Below are 15,820 nucleotides of genomic sequence, written 5' to 3'. Positions count from 1 at the left end.
ACGTAAAATTACACAATATAAACTTCATCATCAATTAAGGGGCTAATTAAGAGCTATACGTTAAGAAGACATGTGTCTTGATAGGCTTTACCAATTTTGAATTTTTTGTTGTTCGACCTTTTGAATTTCAGGTGACGATCTATTAAATTCATTCCTATGATATTTTATTCTTTATCAAAAAAATCATTTAAATTTTCTTTAATTCAAATCCATTACAAAATAACTTTTTTTTGGAAATGATTAAAAGCAAAACTTTAAATTTCTATTAGATTTGAATTAACAAAAGTTGAATGAATTCTGCTATGAATAAGTTCCATTATGAATCAACGATGAATTAATTATATTTAAATATGGAATGGATTTATGGAAAGAATGGCTGACATTTTTTAATTCCGAATTAAGATCTTAGTGAATTAAGCTCAAATTGAATTAATTTCATGCTCTGACATCAAGCTGCTAACATCAACCCGCCAATGGTGACGCAAATTTGACAATGATCAATGATGACGCCGGTCTCACGCACTAATAGTTCACTTTTTTTAAATTTAAGTTCTTTTACTCCAATATTAAAATTCACAACATTTTTTAAAAACAACGGAGAATAAATTTGTTCGATTTTTTTTAACACCGGGTGTGTTAACACAGACATGTTGGTCACCATTGGCGTGTTAATGCTGCTGAAAGCTCTATAAATAGAACATTATAGTTTGTCCGTTAGATAATTCACGGAACTTCTAGAAGATGGCACTCTAAAAACGATTGATGGCACAAATCGTTTTTATACGAGTTGTAGATGACGTAAAAATTAATAATGGCTTATAAACAAGCCTAGATTGGAGTAAAACAACATTAAACCGTTAACGGTTTACTCGCTGGAATATGAGTCAAAACATCCAGCAATGTTGCATAAATAAGGGAAGCAATATCACAATCTAACGTTGATTAAAATAGTATTAATTTATTTAGTTAAAGTTGTTCGGAAAAAGGAACTCACGACGAATCTAACTTATATGTCGATTATGGATGGCAAAGTGATTCTGAGTCGATTGGTATACTTTAAGGTGGGCGATAGACTAATATTTTTGGGCGTTACAAAAACATCTGCACAAACGCATAATACAGTCCCCACTATGGTGGTGTAGGGTATAATGATAGCTGCCAGTTGTCATCTGTAATACCATTTTCTGAAACTGACAACGAAACTTTACTTCGGTTGCCATCGATAATAGAACCATTAAACAAATATATTCCCTCGATTAATCCATGTTAATCGAGGGTGAACATTTAAAATTTCAACGGAAAATGGAAACCTTTATTCAATTGTGATTAATTTTAACAATAACAGGTAGTTATAATTTTGTTAATAATTTATTATTTATTTTCGTTTGATTTCCATTTAATAATATGAAAGTTTACATTAAAATATGTAAACAATAAGAATTTGTAATAAAATTATTAAAACAAAATAATGAAAGTAACTAATTATTAAACTTATGTATGTATGTATGTCTGTATGCAATTTACTTATACAACATGTGCTCTCAGAGCAATATTACTTGGTATTTCAATATTATTCACTTTCAAGAGTTTAACTATGTTACGTAGAAATTCTTGTGATACTTTTAATTCATCGTCCGCATCTAAACGGTCGTAAAGATTAAGCGCGGCTTCATAATTATTTGCTTTGATAAAGTTATTCAACAACATATTGTAAATATTTTGCTCATTGATGACACGATTTAAGCCTCTAGCACCACGGGCCAAACGCAGCAGAGTTTGAACAGCACCTTCCTGTCCCAAATGTTCACAGTTGCGCAACAATAAGTCTTCATTAATACGGAATTCAGGATTTATTAAAAGACGTCTAAGCTGATTGTCAGAACCGGATTCAGCAAATGCCAGCAAGAGACCACTATTCATATTAACGGCACCATGAACTTTAGTTACAACTTCGGTTATATCCGCCAAGAGTTGTTGTGCCTGCTCGGCATTACAATTATATTTTTTAGAGAGCTCCTCATTGCCATTGCACAAACGTACTATCAGGGACAGTAGTTCAAATTGTAGAGGTGTATGTTTGTATTGTAGGGCCAATTGTTTGAATTCTTTTAGAGCGCCGATTATATCACCTCTCAGCAAGCGTTCTCTAACTATGGGTCCCAAGATGGCATTGTGTGTTCGACAATAACCCAATTTTTGTAAAAATGCATATGTTTCACGGGTGAGATTACGTTCAGTCGGAAGATCTTGAGAAATGGCCGCTAATTGAGCAACATTTGTTAGGAAATTCCATACATTTTTTAAAATATAATCACCGCCTATAATTTTCTGTTTAAGAGTACGCTCCTCTAAAATCTTTTTTGCCGTTTCTAATTGGCCACATTTGACTAAAAGAGACGCATAGTCTACATACTTGTGCTCATCAATTTGAAAACCTAGAAACATAATGAAGAATATTTAGCAAGTTTCATAAATTAGTTAGTAAATAATAGACACACACCTGGGTAGGTTTGTTCCAATGCTTCTAGACTCTGTTGGGCATTAGCGAGGTCTCCTAACTTAGTATACATTTCAAATATACTGGCAATCATGCCAGGACTTGTTTGTACCTTTAACTTTTCGCACTTGTTCTTGATTTCTACAGCGCGCTCCAAACGATTGTCACGAACACAAACTTGCAGCAGACGTCTGAGCACACCACGAGTATTCATGTGTTTTGCCTCCAATTCTACCAAATGACATTCCAGTTCATCGATGGACATATCACGAGGATGTTTTATAAACGAAGATGACATTAAGGAACCATCTTCTGTACTATTTGCTAACATCAAATTGCGATCTGTCATTTCTTTCAGTTTTTGATTTATTGTTTTCAAAGCCTCTGCTGATCCATCATCGTTGTTTTGTATTAAAAAGGCCTGGAGAGCATTCACAGTTGCTGGTGATACATTTGAACCAATTTTATGCAATTCGTCTATTAAACGTTGAATGCTATAAAGATCGTTGCGCATACGTACTTGTGTAGATAGTAATTCTATTAAAAACTGACCTACAAAATCTTGTTTTCGGTCGTTATTCTTTTTGGACAACGCATTAAGCAGCTTTGCAAATTGGTGATATCTTTTGGTGGCTCGCACATGAACGGCAAGACTGCATAGCGGTGCAATTAGATCTAAAGTATTTAATTTAGTTGTGTAGGCCTCCACTAGGCCGATAACATCAAACCATTTATTCTGTGTTATCATGTGTGAAACAACGGGTGTTAGAACTACTGAGGTCTTAACACCAGCATCTTCTAATTGCTTAAGCGCCATTTTGGGACTTGTTAAAATAATCGATAGTCTGGGTAATACATATTGCACAATTGTTTCATGATCGCATTCAATTTTGAAGTCATTCATGATTTTCAACGTGCGCAATATTCCAGCTTCGTTGTGCCTTCTGAAATTGTACATCATTAGAGGCCAAAAATAGTGCGCTCTTAATGGCTGTTCTCGCTTCACTAAAGCTTCAAATATGGCCAGAGCAATTGGTGGATTACGCTTTAGGGCTATTTCTGCTGCTATATGCAGAGCTCGAGTATTTTTATTTGAGTCTTCAAGTTGTATGGCAATTTCTATAATTTTCTTTAGTTCGCAGTTGGCTCTGAAAAGCGAGTGCAAAAGAAATACCCCGTAAGTATCTACATCTTGATTTTCTTGGAAATTTGGTTTTGGCAGAGTATCAATTATGTTCAGAGCATAATCCAGTTTGCTGCAATGAAAAATTATTAAAATTAATAAAAAAATAATTTTTTTTCTATTTTTATGTATACTATTTTTGTTAAATGTTAATATATTTAATTTAGTTTTTACTAGCCATTAATGGCCCTAAAGGTAGGGTCACACATGACAAATATTTGACGAAAAAGACGTTATCACTAAATAAAATACATTTGAATTCTATTATTTATTTCGAAAACATATTTTACTTAGGATGATTCAAAACAAAACATTTAGTTTTATTTTATTTAATGCTGTTTGATCTTACAAAACACTTGTAAGAGTAAACATGTCAAACAAATTTGTGATAAAAAAGTGGTTACGCTTTTTTGAGCAAATATTTGCCATGTGTGACCCTACTACCGTAAGGCTTGGTTATATAAATTGAAGATAAATAAATAAAATATTTATTACGAAAAAAAAATAGGAGTTAATTATAGTGATTTTGCCTAAAAACGAAAAATTTCGATAAATAAAAATGCATTTTTGAAACCATACAAAATTTAAAGTTCGCCAGAATTATTGATATCATATTAAAGCTAATGAATAGTAGATTTTAAAGCCCTTTTCAAGAAACCCGTTTATTATCAAAACAGAATAGCTTAAAAAATCGTCTTTAAAAGGCCATCCAATTTTGCAAAGATTTTCCTTAAATGTGAGTATAATGGCTGATTAACAAGATACAAATTTTTAATGAAACAATTTTTTTAATGATATAAAATTTGGATTAAAAAAGATAGTTTATTAAAAAAAAAATGATAAAAAAAAACTTTTTCTGTAGCGTTCGAAAGGTTTTTGAAATGTCTATCTTAGATATCGATGTTAATTACTTTTAATCTAGATATGCAGTGCCGGACTTAAATATTCACACAGCAGACAGATTTATCTTTAACCCCACTACTTTCGTACGGGTTTCAACAAAAATATTTATTTACATATAACTTATTGAAATATATTAAAAAACTAAGCACATTTCAGAAAAAAAATTAACTAATGTTTCGAAGTTCGATTTTAAGCGGATAAAAATATTCACACAGTTTCCAATTTTTAATAGGAAAATAGTTTGAAATATTTTGTGATGATTTTAAATGATTTCTTTTAATCGTCTTGGCATTGAATGGATAAATTTTTTTGTGACGTCAGCTCCAATATTTTGCTTTTTTGTGACAGGACTTCTTTAAGTTGAGTCTCCTACACGTCTGCACAATTCATCCCAGATATGTTCTATGGAGTCGGCAGAATGTGGGGAACATGATGCACTATCAACATTCGGACGTCATGGGCTGTGTGTTTGAGGTCATTGACCTGTTGAAATTATAAATGTTCCACAAGATTTAACTTTTAAGCGCTTTGTAGTTGGTTTTCTTTTAAAATATTAAGGTACACTGTTTTATTCATTGTACCGTCGGTGAAAACTCCACACCATGACGCCTCCCTTTTTTCAGTGTTTCCTACATTGTTCTTTTCCAATTCAATGGTTGGCATTCTCCAAACTTTTACTCTGCCGTCCGATTGAAAAATATTAAACTTACTTTTGTCTGAGAATAGTATTCCGTCCCAGAAATCATCAGATTTATATAAACTTAGTCTTATATAAATCATTGAAAGTTTTATATTCGAATGTATTATTAAAAAAAAAAAACATTTTTATCAAAAAGAGGATAATTATTAAGATGAATTGTGACTTATTCATGTCTAAAATTCATGAATAAAATAAAATAAAAAAAAATAATAAAAATATAAACTTACTTATTGTGCAATAATTCTACACATATTCGTCGTAGAGATATTGGTACTTCTGGCCCTTTAACATAATCATCCTTTAACTCTTTAACCAATTGGCTCACAAATTCTTGAGAAATTCCCGTACTAGCTGTAACGCTTTGTAACATCTTTAATACCTGATGAGATTGAAATTGTCCGTGATATTGTTGCAATATATTAAATGCTTTTGTTTCATCTCCATTTTCCATATAAGCTACCACCAATGTCGATTGTGTTTCAGTACTTATAGATAAGCCTGTAGCATGCATGCTATCTTGTACCGTTTGGCAACCATTTATATCTTTGGCCCGAGCATGAGCCAACAGCAGAGAGTTGAAGTCGTGTTCTGTTAGGGCCATTTGTAAGGAACGCATTTCAGCTAAGAGCTCGGTGGTTTGTTTAACATTTCCATTGGCCCCTGACACTGCCAATAGATGTGACAATACTTCATTTGGTGAGCCATTATGTTTTTCGTATTCTTCCAAAAATATTTTATATTCTTTTAAAGGAGCCCGATTGAATTGTAAAACCTGCAACATTGTGTGATAATGTTCTTTGGTAATTTGATCAGCCTGATGCAAATATTGCCAAATATTTTGGAAATGTATAAGTCGTTCGTCAGCAGTCATTGAGGGCATTTCGCAGCCACACACATTCAAAAGAAATATGCCTTGCTCATGGGTTAACTTTGAATTAGGATTTGTTTTAAGAACATCCATTAAAGGTTGCAATTGCTCAATGCCTATGAAACCATTCCACTGATAAGCTGACTCCAGTTTACCCATAACATTTTCTAATCCATATTTTAATGGCCTTTCACTTTGTTCAACAGGTTTAGGCTGTTGACTAGCAAATCGTACCGGAATCGAGTAAGACAATATTGGGTTCATTTGTATCGTTTTTGTTCCTCTTCCACAAATTTCCTCAAAGGTTGCATAACTCCGGTTGATTGCAGCTTGTGTTGACAATCTCTGCGAGAGCGTTTGCAATCTTTGCAGAGCTCGGAAATGTTGAATAGGTCGTATAAACATTCTGTTTTAATTAATCCTTTTTTAATTAATAATTTTATTTAAAAAATCACACAATATATAACTACACTAAACAATAAATAAGAGTTCGTCGATTATAAAAAAATGACTAGCGCATGTAAATGTTTATGTCGTCAGCTGATTGCACAGCCGGCACAAGGCGAATTCATATAAGGTGCAGTCAGTCAAACAGCATATTTTTTTTTTGGTTCTAGCGACTTTTAACCATCCGTTAGTCGTAATAATTTTCAATTGAAACTAGTCACAATGTATCAAATTGATATCAATAAAGAAAAAGCTGCGTTTGAAAATACAATAAATAAATTCAAATATTTTTAAAGAGTAATAAAAATAAAATTGCAGTAAAAATATATTTTTTATCAAAAAATAGCTTAAACCAGATCAGGAAAAAGCTCCTGTCTTCTCCATCCATAATGATTAGATAGTTTTCTAAATATGTACATATGTATGTGAGAAATTTATTGTTTAATATAGTGACTTTAAATTACTAAAACTCCTAAACTAACACTGCAGCCACACGATCAAGTTTTTCTTGATAGTCTTTTACATATACTGTTTGTCAAAATTTATAAAAATTGAAAGCGGTGACGTAGGCAGCACGCAACTTGAAAACAATTTTAGTACAAATTGGACATAAAAATGTAATCAGCTGTTTTCTTGAATGAAAAATTGAACACCAACTTGAATGTGAAATTGAATGCAAGTTCGTTTCAATTCTTAAAAGTGTGAGTGTATTAGTAAAAAAGTGTGAGTGTATTAAAACTTGAAAGGCAAAACTTGATCGTGTAACCCCCAAGTAAATGTATGTGTCCGGTACATATTTTGAGTTATGTGTCTCTGAAGTTGAAACTGAAATTTTATTATATCTTTGATATGTGTTATCGGATTGAAACATGTTTTATATCATTTGATAGCATTTAGAACAAGGCGTATATATACGCCTTGATTTAGTATGTAAGTATTATTAATGAAATGTTCTAACTTGGCATCTCTATTCATGCGGGTATGTTCAGTGTGTATGAAATATAAAAAAGTATGTAAACAAACAATACCCAGCTGTGTTCTTATCAGTTCTTGTTCAAAAAATGACAACCGGAAAATAAGTCAGCTTATAATTTCCAATGCACAAAATTTAGTTTAAGTAACTATAATGTTCAAAGTAGAATGGTGCATAGTTTTGTTCTTATTAATATTAGTAGCAATTGGTAACGGAAGTGAACCTACATGTTTGGGACTAAACAAATGGCTGAAATATTCTGCCGAACAACCTCAGGCACCGTATTGTCCATTCTCAATTAAAAATAAAAATAATGCCATATATTTGCTGTATGATGTTAATCCTCCAGAAGGGTTCAACTTAAGACGAGATGTTTATATACGTTTAGCTGTCTTCATGCGTCAATTGCAAGCAACAAAAGGTTACGAAAATGTCCGTATGGTTTTACCACCTTGGCGGAGAGTGTACCACTGGAAGTCCCATCACATAGAACAAGATAGTTTACCATGGCAGCATTTCTTTAACATAGAAAGTTTAAAACGTTATGCACCCGTTATAGATTTTCCCGAATTTCTTGCAGAGTATAGAGATTTCGGTGTAGGTAACAATTTCCACTTACCTGTGCACAAAGTGTTACAGCTGAGACATTTTAAAGATATGTTTGAAAACGGAGTGTTTAAAGATAAATGGGAACTAAGTCAAGACTGTCCTGAAAATCCTCACCTCTTGCAGGGATCGTTTTTGAAAGAATCTCCTCTTTGGCTAAAGGACCCGAAAGTACAATGTGTTAATTATCAAGGTAGTGCAAGTCTTCTGAAACAAGTTATAAATCGAATTACGAAAAGTTTGGAAAATGATCAACTACCCAAAATTATAGCCATCTTGAATGCAGAAATAGTTTTACATGAACACTGGGCCGATCGAGAATTTTGGAAAGCTCGTCGATCCATGCGTTTTGCCGATAATCTTATGAAGGTTGCTGCAGATTTTCGTATGTCTAATTTCGATAGCAATGATAATATGGATAATGTCCAAAGACCTCCAATGTGGGAATATGAAAGTCCAAAACATAAAGGTAATGCTTTGGGAGGATCATACTTGTGTGTTCATTTACGGCGTGGTGATTTCCTGTATGGTCGCGAAAAAACCACACCTACTCTAAAATCATCTGCCCTACAAATCAAATACCATTTACAAAATCACAATCTTACTACAGTGTTTTTAGCAACTGATGCTACTGCTTTTGAAATAAAAAATCTTAAATCGTACATTCCCCGCTACCGTATAGTACGTTTCTCCACGGAGAATCTATACCAGAAATCTCTAATTAAAGACGGAGGTATTGCCATCATAGATCAATTAATATGTTCACATGCTCGTTTTTTTATCGGTACATACGAGAGTACATTCACCTATCGCATTTACGAAGAGAGAGAAATATTAGGATTTCCCAGGGATCGTACATTTAATACGTTGTGTAAGAAATCTACTATGGAAAACTGTTTGCAAAATTCTGTATGGCCGATTGTATATTAATTTAAGAGCATAATAAAGATTCTCATTTAAAAAATATTGTGATAAAAATGTTAATTACAATAATACTCATTCGTATGTATGCCGTTGTTGTAATTTAAAATTGAATACTTGTAATCTAAATACACAATCTAAGCCTACATAAAAAAATACTTTATTATAAAATATAAGTTTTATAAAAATAAATGAACAATTTATTATTTATATCGCACTCGTTCAACAATAGTGTATTAACTCAAAATTTTTAAAAATTTACTTTTTGCAAGATATCAACTAACAACATCAATATCTATCTACTGTAAAAATTTCAACGTATTCCGATTACTCTTTCATCTCGAAAACTACATTTGAGACCATTTTCGTGATAAATAGTAACTACCTTGTATCAACAAAAAGGTATTATTTTGAGTTAATACAAAAATTTAAATAGAAATACATCGTATATTTTCATAAAAAATGTATTATTTTGAATTGAGACTTTATTCAAGTTAAAAATAATCAAATTGTTTTATTTAAATTTGGTTGTATTTTGAGTTGATACTGTTTTGTTGATAAAATAATACAAAAAAATATCGAGAAGTTTCAGAAAAATGGTATTAACTCAAAAAATAGATTTATTTTGCAATAATTGGAAAAAATTAATAGAAAAACAATGTAAATATATTTTCAAATGGAATTTGCTTAATATGACGTATTCGGATTTTCAAATTCTCTTAAAATGTAACCACAAACAGTTTTTGCCCTCCACTATTGAACGAGTGCGATATGTATTTACAAATGTTCATTAAATTGAAACCGTGAAAAACACAAAAGAACAAAGAAAACAAAATCGTCGAAATGAACAATCGTTCTAATAAATAAAATAATAAATTGCACGAAATGCTTAATAAACATAAATTAATCGTATTGTCAGAAATAAAAGCAATAATCGTTGAGTTTTTTTTATAGTAAAGATCTATCCTCAAAAAATCCGTTCGCGTGAAAGTCATCCACAGAAGAAAGTCAAAAATATTGCGGTACATTTCTTAATATTGTCTACAAAATTATGTAGATATTTGTTTTGTTTCCAGCTTCTCTAAAATGATAGCTTCAATAAAATGTTTATTAAAATGTCCTTCGGAACATTTTAGCGAATTATACAATAAAGATTGAAGCAGATATATTTAAAAAACATTTTTGAATTACATAAGTATGTACATTAGAGTGACAGCCGATTTTTTTTTTTTAGATTTCAAAGAGTGCCGGGTGGAATATTGTGACACTAGGCCTAAATGTTAAGTGCTGAAAATTTGAGCCAAATCGGACAACGATTTCTGGACGCGCATCGAGGTCAAAGTTCAGATATATGCAACATTTTACTGTTAATATGGAATAAATAGGTGAAACTCGTTACCTTTCTGCATTGTTTTCTAGAAATGTGTAGATTTATTTATATTAATGAATATTACATTAAAAAAATATTTTGGAAATTAACCCTGTATCTCCTTTGGTTCAAAATTACCCAAAAACTGTATTATCGCCAAAATTAGAGAAAAATGCAAATTTTTCAGTTTTTGAAAAAATTTTGCTACTAAATAAATACTTTTGCAATTGAATGCAAAAGAATCGAAATATGAACGTAATTATCGTTGTAATGAGATATAAATGACAAAATTTGATTAAAAAATTTTAAAGTTATTACAAATTCGCCAGACCATTAACGTGTTTCAGGCCACTTGAACAAAAAATTTAGGAAAAAATTAAGATATTTCGAGAAAAATTTAAATAAAAGCTCATTTTTACTTAAAATATGTCCATATTTACTTGTATATGAGTTTTTGTCTTCGTAGGGTACCGTTAACATATTTGGAGGGATGGCCAAAAAAAATAATTTTTTTTAACGGCTGTTTCAAAACTCCATTTTAAAATTTTTAAAAATTTTGTTAAACAAATTTCAGATTTTTTCGATCATCACATTGGGGTTTATTGAGATCAAAATAGGCAATAAAAATATGAAAAAATTATGTGAATACCTCTTACAGTTTTTCCGTACCTGCGATTTAAATTTTGCGTTTTTCAAGAAAAACTAATTTTTTGTCCATATTTAGGCGAATGAGTCCAATTTCCTTACTGTTATAAATTTTAAGTAAAACCAATTCATAGTATTATAGTCCTTGTAATTTTAAATATGTTCTGAAAGTTTTACCAAAATCGGAAAACGATAACCTTTGAATCGTGAAGGTCAAAGGTCAAATTTTTCAATATTTGGAATTTCTAATGAAAATATAACGAAATGTTATATATTTTTGGTCCGATTTTCATGAAACTTGAGGAAAATATATAATGGTGTCTAGCATTTACAACAACAGTACAAAAATGGATTTTAACCTTTAAGAGTACTTGCGGTCAAAATTGTTGTGTTTTTCGTGATTTTAAAAGTTGAGGGTAATTTGGACCCCAAGTGCTGCTAAGGGTTAATTTCCATTTTTGTGCTGTGATTTTAAATTCTGGACTTTATGTTATATTTTCCTCAAGTTTCATGAAAATCGGCCCAAAAATATATAACATTTCGCTATATTTTCATTAGAAATTCCAAATATTGAAAAATTTGACCTTTGACCTTCACGATTCAAAGGTTATCGTTTTTCGATTTTAGTAAAACTTTTAGAAGATATTTAAAATTACAAGGACTATAATATTATGAATAGGTTTTACTTAAAATTTATAACAGTAAGGAAATTGGACTCATTCGCCTAAATATGGACAAAAAATTAGTTTTTCTTGAAAAACGCAAAATTTAAATCGCAGGTACGGAAAAACTGTAAGAGGTATTCACATAATTTTTTCATATTTTTATTCCCTATTTTGATCTCAATAAACCCCAATGTGATGATCGAAAAAATCTGAAATTTGTTTAACAAAATTTTTAAAAATTTTAAAATGGAGTTTTGAAACAGCCGTTAAAAAAAATATTTTTTTTGGCCATCCCTCCAAATATGTTAACGGTACCCTACGAAGACAAAAACTCATATACAAGTAAATATGGACATATTTTAAGTAAAAATGAGCTTTTATTTTAATTTTTCTCGAAATATCTTAATTTTTTTCCTAAATTTTTTGTTCAAGTGGCCTGAAACACGTTAATGGTCTGGCGAATTTGTAATAACTTTAAAATTTTTTAATCAAATTTTGTCATTTATATCTCATTACAACGATAATTACGTTCATATTTCGATTCTTTTGCATTCAATTGCAAAAGTATTTATTTAGTAGCAAAATTTTTTCAAAAACTGAAAAATTTGCATTTTTCTCTAATTTTGGCGATAATACAGTTTTTGGGTAATTTTGAACCAAAGGAGATACAGGGTTAATTTCTAAAAAAAAATTTTTAATGTAATATTCATTAATATAAATAAATCCACACATTTCTAGAAAACAATGCAGAAAGGTAACGAGTTTCACCTATTTATTCCATATTAACAGTAAAATTTTGCATATATCTGAACTTTGACCTCGATGCGCGTCCAGAAATCGTTGCCCGATTTGGCTCAAATTTTCAGCACTTAACATTTAGGCCTAGTGTCACAATATTCCACCCGGCACTCTTTAAAATTTTAACAAAAATTTTTTTCCATACAACTGATTGTCACTCTAATGTACATATATGAGTGCTAAACTCTTAATATAATACAGCAGAACATGAAATTATCTTATATAGTTTTAAAGTTAATAGCTATGTTCAATAACTAAAAGTTGTTACTAGTTAGTAACAATTGTTACTGGAAAAGCGTTCATTAACTCAAAAAACTTGCAAGTAGAGAAAAAATCAAGAGCGTATACATTTTAAAGAGTGTTCTCTCGTTGCAAACTATTACAAGTTCTATTTTAAACTCGTAATAGTTAGCAGCTTATATTTTATACACATCTGCTCAAAATAATAGATACACCTAATTGGAAAAAATTTAAATGGCGGTAACATTGAAAATTTCCTCGCAAGCGTTAAGAATACATCATATTATTAAAATTTCTATCTGGCAATGTCATGTCAGTCAAAAATCTGGCAACTATTTGCTTTCATGTTGATTTTTAAAAACGAATTTATTTGAATTACAAAAAATTATTTGCTCATAAAAATAGATACACATCAGTAATTTGTAATTTGTTTATATACAATTTTTTTTTTGTGCAATTTTTTGTTCCTATTTACGTGAAACAGTAAGTATAATTTAAATTTTAGCAACAATTTTATAAAAAATAGGACTCTTTTGAAGAAAATGGGACGAAATCATCATTGTACCGAAGATGAAAAAAAAATTGTTCAAACGATGAGAAATCAAGGAAAATCATTACGGGAAATAGCAAAGAGCATAGGAAGATCTTTACATTTTGTCCAAAATGCTTTATCTAAAAAACAAAAAAGAGAAACTCGCGGTAGACCAAAGAAAACCAGTCCAGAAACAGATAGGCGGATCGTCCTTATGGTTAAAAAAGACCCTTTCATATCATCGAAAGCTATTTCTGCGGAGCTATGTAACGAAATCAGTCCACAAACAGTTCGTCGTCGTCTTTTACAAGCTAAATTGCCGGGAAGAATTGCCAGAAAAGTGCCACTAATGCGCCAAAAAAATATCAAGATTAGAATTTGCTAAAGAGCACTTACAATGGTCCGGGTGTGAAGGCGAAAAAAAAATGGAGAAATATTTTATGGAGCGACGAAACAAAAATAAATTTGTTTGGAAACGACTGCCAAAGAAATGTACGCCGACCAAAAGGAAAAGAATTCCACGTTAAATTTACAAAAAAGACGGTAAAATATGGCGGGGGAAACATAATGGTTTGGGGTTGCTTTTCATGGAATGGTGTTGGTCCGATATTCCGAATAGAAGATACCATGAATGCTAGTGGGTATAGAGACATATTGGAAAACGTAATGCTTCCATATTCATCGGAAAATATGCCATTAATATGGACATTCCAGCAGGACAACGACCCAAAACATAGTTCAAGATTAGTTAAAAACTGGTTCTTGGAGAATAACGTACCTGTTTTAAGCTGGCCCAGCCAATCCCCTGATTTAAACCCAATAGAAAACTTGTGGAGTGAATTAAAGATAAGGCTTTCGAAGGAAGTTTTCAAAAATAAAGACGATTTATGGGAGAAAACGCAAAAAATATGGTACGAGATTCCATTGGAGAAGTGTCAGAACTTGATATCCAGTATGCCCAGAAGAGTGGAGAAAGTTTTACAAAACAAAGGTGGATACACTGGATACTAGCTTTACTTTAATAATAAACTATTTTTTTTAAGATAAAATTTATTAGCTTTTGTTTAATAAGAATTTTTAAAAATGTATCTATTATTATGAGCACCAAATTTTTCGAAATTTAAGAAATTTAATTTACTTTATAATATTTATTATTAATTATGAAATATTTTGTTTTTGTTTTTTACTCTCCTTTTAACTATAAATAAAAATCGACTGAATTTTTTTTATAATTTTACAATATACCATTATTTTTTTTCGTTTTTAAAAAATAAATTTTGGTGTATCTATTATTTTGAGCAGATGTGTATGTTTTGTGTTATTGTTTATTTATTTACAATTTTATTTTTGTGGTGAAAAAATGTAAAAAAAATAATTTTCAATAAAATTTAAAAAAATATAAGTATTTATACAATACAAACAATTGTTACTGGAAAAGCGTTCATTTACTTTCTACTATTTTTGAGAATTTAAGAGAGTAATTTTGTAAATTTTGATTTTATTCTCTCATTGCAAGTATTTACTGGGAAAGTAAATGAACAGACCTAATGTAATTCAAAATTTTTATTTCTTAACAAAATACATAAAAGTAATTTGAATGAAAAAGTTAATTTTTAAATGACTTTAAAATGAGAGTAAAATAATTACTCTCTCCCAAATTTTATGACTGACACAACAACAAAATACATTAATTTTTATGTACTTTGTTGTTGCTAGACTTAAGGTAGGGTCACACATGACAAATATTTGACGAAAAAGACGTAACCACTAAATAAAATACATTTGAACTCTTTTATTTATTTCAAAAACATATTTTATTATAGTAAGGACGATTCAAAACAAAAAAATAGTTTGTTTTATTTGATGCAGTTTGATCTTACAAAAAACACGTCAAATTTGAGTAAAAAAGTGGTTACGCTTTTTTGAGCAAATATTTGCCATGTGAACCTACCTTTAGGTTTTTGACAACAGACTTAATTTTTTTGTCTCTCAGTACCGTTTCGATGTACTATATTTTATTTTATGATTATAATGATTATTTTGAATGAATGTTTGGCATTTAGTCAGAATTTTTTTAAATTTTTGTCTTATAGTGATTAAACAGGGCACACTTTGAAAGGTGACTGCATCACTACAACAATACAAAAACAACAGGTACTTTGTTTTTGTTAAAAAGTAGGTGATCTGTCAAAGTTGCCTGTTGTTGTTTTTGCTTTTGGGTTTGTTGTATTTTTCGCCACAACAACCACAAGTGAATTGACAATTCAAACTGAATAAAAAAAATAATCAGCTGTTTCATCGCAGTCACCTTTCTAAGTGTGCCCTGGTGATTAAATATAGATATTGTTACGTTTTAACCTTTTCAAAACGCTGGTTTATTTCCTTTAAATAAACAGGATACTTTTGATTGCAAATAAAAGCCGTTTAGTAGTTTGAAAATGGTAACAACTCTTTATTTATTCAAATGTACAAC

The 15,820-nt window shown here is 30.6% G+C and overlaps 2 protein-coding genes across 2 annotated transcripts; one reads left to right on the top strand and one right to left on the bottom strand.

Annotated features, from left to right (window-relative positions):
• Window positions 1–1,349: 1,349 nt before the first annotated feature.
• Lrpprc2 (Leucine-rich pentatricopeptide repeat containing 2) lies at window positions 1,350–6,657 on the bottom strand. Its single transcript, XM_065508639.1, has 3 exons — window positions 5,511–6,657; window positions 2,501–3,753; window positions 1,350–2,435 (listed from the first exon to the last, which is right to left on the bottom strand). The coding sequence occupies exons 1-3, from the start codon at window positions 6,554–6,556 to the stop codon at window positions 1,525–1,527; spliced, it is 3,210 nt and encodes a 1,069-aa protein (XP_065364711.1). The 5' UTR covers window positions 6,557–6,657; the 3' UTR covers window positions 1,350–1,524.
• Window positions 6,658–7,711: 1,054 nt separating this feature from the next.
• O-fut2 (O-fucosyltransferase 2) lies at window positions 7,712–10,032 on the top strand. Its single transcript, XM_065509031.1, has one exon. The coding sequence runs from the start codon at window positions 7,725–7,727 to the stop codon at window positions 9,105–9,107; it is 1,383 nt and encodes a 460-aa protein (XP_065365103.1). The 5' UTR covers window positions 7,712–7,724; the 3' UTR covers window positions 9,108–10,032.
• The last annotated feature ends 5,788 nt before the right edge of the window (window positions 10,033–15,820 follow it).

This window comes from Calliphora vicina, chromosome 4, assembly GCF_958450345.1.
Source record: "Calliphora vicina chromosome 4, idCalVici1.1, whole genome shotgun sequence".
Lineage (NCBI taxonomy): Eukaryota > Metazoa > Arthropoda > Insecta > Diptera > Calliphoridae > Calliphora > Calliphora vicina.
This window is presented reverse-complemented; position numbering and strand designations above follow the sequence as displayed.

What these genes read in the sequence shown, in the direction of transcription:
- Lrpprc2 (XM_065508639.1), bottom strand. Translation starts at nt 6,556, where the DNA reads ATGTTTATACGACCTATTCAACATTTCCGAGCTCTGCAAAGATTGCAA. An exon ending in GTAGAATTATTGCACAATAA is followed by an intron (nt 3,754 to 5,510) that starts GTAAGTTTATAT and finishes TTTTCATTGCAG; the next exon opens with CAAACTGGATTATGCTCTGA. An exon ending in ATTGGAACAAACCTACCCAG is followed by an intron (nt 2,436 to 2,500) that starts GTGTGTGTCTAT and finishes TTATGTTTCTAG; the next exon opens with GTTTTCAAATTGATGAGCAC.
- O-fut2 (XM_065509031.1), top strand. Translation starts at nt 7,725, where the DNA reads ATGTTCAAAGTAGAATGGTGCATAGTTTTGTTCTTATTAATATTAGTA.